The sequence below is a fragment of the Poecilia latipinna genome, unplaced genomic scaffold (assembly GCF_001443285.1).
Source record: "Poecilia latipinna isolate Pla-1442-1.1 unplaced genomic scaffold, P_latipinna-1.0 Scaffold2390, whole genome shotgun sequence".
NCBI lineage: Eukaryota > Metazoa > Chordata > Actinopteri > Cyprinodontiformes > Poeciliidae > Poecilia > Poecilia latipinna.
The window spans coordinates 6,527-13,204 of record NW_015115006.1 but is presented as its reverse complement, the minus strand read 5'-3'; the positions used below and the strand labels follow the sequence as shown (position 1 = coordinate 13,204).

The following is a 6,678-nucleotide window of genomic DNA, read 5'->3' as shown; positions in this document are numbered from 1 at the left end:
GTGACCGTTTCACTTATGGTTTTTGCCCATGTGCTTTCTGGGTAAAAATCGATCGAGAAACGCACCCCGCCCCCCCACCCGTCAACAATTTCAGGCCCCCCCCCAAGAAGAGAAAAGTTTGGGGACCACTGACCTATACTATCTCATACTTGGGCTCCACAATGACAAGATCTCGTTAAAACGTAACATATTTTGAAGTTATATTCAGTTATCTTTGTGGACCCATCATTGTACCACACTTCATAAGTTTACATATCTACATTACACTGCAATCTTTTCTACAGTCAGTCAGTTGCAATTTCATTATGAATCCCAGTGATATTAGGATACATGTCTTCTGATGTACGACACAAACTTCCAAATGTGTTTTATTAAGATATTTATGTTTTTTGCCAGGTTAACAGTTCAAGCTGAGTGTCCTATGCATCTGGAGGACTTTCCCATGGACTCACATTCATGTCCTCTTAAGTTTGGCAGCTGTAAGTGTTAAAATCTGCAGAATTAGACTCAATAGAATAAATGGATATACAGATGGATGGATGGATGGATGGATGGATGGATGGATGGATGGATGGATTGATTGATTGATTTTCAATCTTTGGTTTTTGGTGATTAGAAATGACTGGTTTGTTGGTTCCTGTTTGTATTACCCCTGCTTCAGATGCCTACACAAAGACAGAGGTAACTTACATCTGGACAAGAAATGCCTCCCAGTCAGTAGACGTAGCAGATGATGGGTCCAGGCTCAACCAGTACGACTTGGTTGGACAGACTGTTGGAAAGGAGACCATTAAATCCAGCACTGGTAGGCACCTAATCAGACAAAGACTACCAAAGACACTCAAACTGGTGATTCCTACATTGGTTTCTGTAGAACTGGGAACACAACGTCTGATCTTTTATGGTTTGGTCTTTTATACACTACAAATTCAGGTAAATAATGCAATTCAGAAACATTCTTTAATCAAACTTTTATGTTTTGGGCAGCACAGTTTATTCACCAGTTCATCCTTGGCATTCATTTCATACAGATTTATGTACCAAATATTTTTTGTATACTCATCCAGCAGCCAGTGTGGGTGGACCACATTGTGGGAGGAAAAGTGATCTCCATACCATATCTTTATTTGCGTTGGAGGTCTTTCGCTTTCAGATTTCACAGTTACTCAAGTGTTTTTTTTTTTTTTTTACCCACTCTCTTTCAATGGGATTAAATCGACTTCTTTTCAAGTGTTGTAGCAAACAAGAAGAATGAAAGCTGGAGATAATCCCAATATGTATTTAACTTAGCAGGCAGAAAATAGCCCTGTCAGTTTTCTGCAAACTGTAGTCATAAATGCAGCAAATACTCCAAGGAGTAAAGATCAAATACAACATTTGTATTCTTGTGAATACAAGTATAGCAAAACCAGGTGATAATCAATAAATGATAACCATCTTCTGCATGATTATCCTCTTTATTCTTCACATGAATATATTTTTATGTAAAGCGAACCTGTTCCTATGACTCTCAGGCGAATACACAGTGATGACGGCTCATTTCCACCTAAAGCGGAAGATTGGATACTTTGTGATCCAGACGTATCTGCCCTGCATCATGACAGTCATCCTATCCCAGGTTTCCTTCTGGCTCAACCGGGAATCAGTGCCTGCTAGAACTGTGTTTGGTGAGTATTTGAGATTTTCAATCTGTTTTTTAAGTGAAATAAAAGATTTAAAGATTGCAAACACATTGGAGATCTCGACCATCAAAAGACGTGAAACAAAAAAAAAAGTCAAAATCAGATTAATTCAAGATCTTAATGTCTGCATTGCTTTACAAATCTTGGTGATTCTGAATCAAAAGCAAAGGAGATGTAGAGGCTTAAACCCTATTTAATTTCTTCCTAAAAATTTGAACGTGCACGGCTATATGCAGAGTGTGAACATGAAAGAGAAAGCACATTAAAACCTTTTACAACCGTGTCTCCACAAGAGTGTGCACAGCAGGGAAGCAGAACAGCAGCAGCTGCAGTCGTTGTCTGAATCTCAACACCAACTATTCAGTTAAAGGTTTGAGTGTTAGTTCACTTCACTTGTGGAAATGTCAATTTTCCACTTAATATTTTCAAATTTTATGGATGTAAACTACAGAAAACTAGACTTGAGAAATAAATGCAGACAACATTCAATTCCATGGCATTTCATTTATCTTAAGTAAATGGTTCTTATTTGTGTATAAAATAACTACATCCACATTGGAATATAAATATCTGGGTGTGTGTGTGTGTGTGTGTGTGTGTGTATTTATATCAGTTCATTACATCGCTGAGTTTTTAATGAAAGCAAATAAAAATATGTTTTCATATGAGTATTTCCTTTATATAAAAAAGCTATACAAATCAACTTAGTCTTACATGAAAAATATAATGGTCCTCATTCTGAAGTCATGCGTTACTTTATTGACCCATCAAGATAGCTCCAAAAGTGCATCAATGACTCATTCCAGCGGATAAAAGAGAATCTAGAACATTATACTGTCAGTGTTGTCATTTGTTGCAAAAATTCATTTGAGACTTTCAAGCTTGACCAAAAAGATAAACGTAAAGAAATAAAAGTCAAATAACATTTTGATTACCTCCAAGATTTAGAAAAAAAATGTTCAGTGGACTGACAAGACCTAAGTGAAATATTTTGGAAGGTATATGGCCTGTCACATCTGACATAAAATTTAGAAAGCATTTCAGAAAATAACATATTACAGCTAAATATGGTGTGATGGTTTTGTTTTGTTTTGTTATGATTTTTTACAGAACCTGGACAACTTCCAAAAATTGATGAAGCCATAAACCTTAAGATAAGGGAGCATGACAATTTGATCCGCGGCACACCACCAACTTCACCTCTAAATGATTTCCCGAAGTACTCCCTGATCAGATGTGCCTGTCTGTTTTGGGACTTATTCCAGTGACTTCTTTATTCATATACATGTTTTAACCCTTATTTAGTGAATTAAACTCTTCTTAGGATCTTTTTTTTTTTTTTTTTTCAAAAAATGTCCTGGCCAAGATGGGCAGCAGCACAGAAACAAAGTTGCAGCTGTGAAACATTAAAAATTGTGCACTATAAGAATGAAACATGAAATGGATGATACGTTGGTGTTTGGTTACAGAAATTTAGAAACACTCTGGGTCTTCTGTGTTGGGATTTTGGGTCTATATTGTGAATTGCCAGAGACAACATAATAAAATACTCATTTTATATTTATTTTCAGGAGTGACCACTGTTCTCACAATGACGACCCTGAGTATCAGTGCCCGTAACTCTCTGCCAAAGGTGGCCTACGCTACTGCCATGGACTGGTTCATCGCAGTCTGCTATGCATTTGTCTTTTCTGCTCTCATTGAGTTTGCCACTGTTAACTACTTCACCAAGCGAGGCTGGGCTTGGGATGGAAAAAGTATTGTCAACGACAAGGTAAGTACATTCATATGAAAACAAATGTGGACACCCCATTAAATGTCTTGTGTTATTTCATTTGTTTACTCAGTGATGTTTAAAAGGGCTCTAGAGTGCAACCAAATTTCTAAAATAATCTGAGGTAGCGCCAGTCCAACCAGTCGTGGCAAAAAATAATAATAATCAAGGAAACTTTCAATGTGGTTCAAAAACAGACACATTACACCCATATTGTAGTCAGAATCAATCATAGAGAGTGGGGTGGAGGGTTGGGGGGGCTTCTTAAAGAGAGAGGGGCCCAGTTTCAAGGTGTCAAATTTCAATTCAATTATCTTTGATATTTACAGCATTTTTGTAACATCTGAAGGTAACATAGTTACTTGACTGTGCTATAAAATAGCACTATATGACTGGAAAGTACATGATATTGCCCCTTTCACATCTTGCAGACTGTTATTGGGTTGAGCTTTCTTGCAAAACACATCTCAGCATGTTGGCAGATGTTTTAAATGTCCATTACTTGCAATCCTTTTTTCCTGGAGAGTGGAATGATTCATTTCAAATTCTTTTCAGACCATTTTAAACTCCTTTCCAGGAGTGTTTTTCCATGGTGTTCAATGTCACTTCAATAATCAAACTAAATATCTGAGCTTTAATTAGGACAAATCAATTTCAAAATACTAGATAACAATAATCAACCTAAGTAAATTTCATGGGATTGCATTTATGTACCTTTTTTAAGTTTTAGGTGTGGAGGTGTCCTTTTATAAATGTTTTAGAAGTGCTTTATTTTGGTTTAAATTTTTTAGTTATGCAACTTAACCTTCTGATATTACAGCATTAAACTAGAAGATTAAATTTTGATTGCATTGAAAAACAAAAAAAAGCATCAAATCAAGACAAAAAATTCAAGTCCAATCTCTTGTATTCATTAATAAATAAGTAACATACCTTTTTTTCATATATTTTTAAATTTCTTCAACTGTTTTAATCTACCTGCAGAAAAAGGAAGCGACTGTCAAGAGGGAGAAGAACACCTACGCCGTAGCTGTGGCAAACTACAAGCCCAACATCACGAAAGACTCAACACTGCCCACCATCTCCAAGTGCACTCTGAACGAGCCCAACAAGATCACAGGAGGAACGAAGCCCGAGCAGAACAAGAAAACCTTCAACAGCGTCAGCATTATCGACCGCATCTCCCGTATTATGTTCCCTGTGTTGTTTGGCTCCTTCAACCTAGTCTATTGGGCCACTTACCTGAATAGAGAAAAAGTGATCAAGGACCTGGATCCAGCTAAATGAGCAGCAAGGGCCCAGCACAACAACACGCCACACATTCAGGACAACAACGCTTAATTACAGCTGCTTTGGTCACATAAACCTACCTTCTCTCATTACTGGATACAGTTTTCAGTCAGTATAGAGACACATTTCTAAATTAGTATAGAGCACACCAAATTGTCATTAAATATTTTATTAAATATATTTTATGATGGAATCCTATAAAATACAGCATAAACCAGGATAACTGAAATGCTGCAGGGTATAGAGTTCTGCAGTTCCCCTCAGGTTCGAAGAGGCGTTTTCTCTTCACCTTTACTAAGTTTACAAAAGCTCTTATAAAAATTACTGTCCACAAGCAGGTTGTGGACAGTAATTTTTTTTTTGGAACCAATCAGCAGAAAGATGAGGCAATCAGATGTTTATGATATCAGGCGAGCTGTGCAGTTTATGGGAATGAGCATTCCAAGAAAAAGTACTACACTAATCACAAATATCTGATTTTTTATTTGTTTTTCCAAATACTGTGTAAACACACTCAGACATATATATATTGATAGAAAGTTTAGCCCAAATGTTTACATAGACTGTGTGAAAGGAAGCTGGATGGTGGCTCAGTTGTTAACACAGGTTTTGATGCCCAGCCGAAGTTTTTTTATGCATGGAGTTTGCGTGTTCTCCCTGTGCATGGATGGGTTCTCCCTGGGTACTCCAGCTTCCCTCCACATTCCAAAAACATGACTGGTGAATTGGTTACTCTAAATAGTCCTTATAAATGTGTGTGTTTGTGTGTTATTTGTCCTGTTTATCTCTGTGTTGCCCCGTGATGGACTGGTGACTTCTCCACGGTTTACATCAATCCAGCTCGATGACTGCTGGAGGTAGGCACCCCCGGATCCTGCAAGGATAGGTGGGTACACCTATCCTTGCAAATTTATCACAATTTATAGATGTGATAAATTATATATAATAATTTTTTTCTCACTGTCTCAACAAAATTTCTTGTTTTTGATCAGTTTAGATCTGTAGCACCAACGTAGCACCAATTCTATAATGCTGATTCGCAACAAATGCTGTCACAAGGCACTTTACAAAGTAGACAAATGCCAATGATTGACAGAAATATGAAGTCGATTCAATCCAATCGCATAGACAGACTTAAAGTTAACTGCAATAACTGTTTGATCCTACAAAAACAAAGCAGTAAAGTTCAGTTTAGGTCAATTGGTAAAACGTTTTCTCAAATATCTCAAGTCAAAACTCAAAAAGCAAACTAAAAAGTTCACAGTGTGCTAATACACTCAGTGACAAAAAATCCTAACTAGTGGAGACATGCTTTTGTCTGATGAACACTAAATGGAAAGATGGCCAAGGATCAAAATGTCCATTATTACATCTGGAAGAAAAGAGGGAATGGTAGCGGAGGAAAATAGCATTATGTGGGAATATTGATGCAAAATCTCAAGACATCAGCCAGGAAGTAAAAGTTTGGGTGCAAATGGGCCTGACAAAGAGGCAATGACTGAGTCATGTTTCCAAATTAATCATAAAGTGTCTTAAGTAGAAAAAGTTACTGATTTGGAGTGTTCATTACAAAGCCTTGATTTCAATCACTTAGAAGATTCATGGCCAGAGCTAAAAGGTGTGTATGAGCAAAGTGGCTTATAAACCTGATAGGTACTTTTTCTCGAACCTATATAAAAAGACCACAGACAACGTATATGAATTTTATAGACAAAGCTTTTGCAAAAGGAGAACTCTCCATCAACAACCTCTCCAGGCCGTTCACAGAGAGTTCTGATCTCCTTCCACGCGAGCCCCTGTTTTATTGTCAAAGCAGAACAGCCAAAAAAAAAAAACAACAAAGGTCGTAAAACATTTAACCTAAACAAACCAGCAACTCAGTTCCAGGTGTGATATCTGATCTACGATCTGAGCCCAGTTCAGCTCTAGGTC

The 6,678-nt window shown here is 37.2% G+C and overlaps 1 protein-coding gene across 1 annotated transcript in view; it reads left to right on the top strand.

Annotated features, from left to right (window-relative positions):
* LOC106937614 (gamma-aminobutyric acid receptor subunit alpha-2-like) overlaps positions 1-6,389 on the top strand; it is a 33,078-nt gene extending 26,689 nt beyond the window's left edge. The window contains exons 6-10 of the mRNA XM_015019215.1: positions 397-479; positions 662-805; positions 1,515-1,667; positions 3,254-3,456; positions 4,441-6,389. Of these exons, the coding sequence (XP_014874701.1) occupies positions 397-479; positions 662-805; positions 1,515-1,667; positions 3,254-3,456; positions 4,441-4,743 (886 nt within the window). The 3' untranslated portion in view covers positions 4,744-6,389. The remainder of the gene's footprint in view (positions 1-396; positions 480-661; positions 806-1,514; positions 1,668-3,253; positions 3,457-4,440) is intronic.
* Positions 6,390-6,678: the final 289 nt, after the last annotated feature.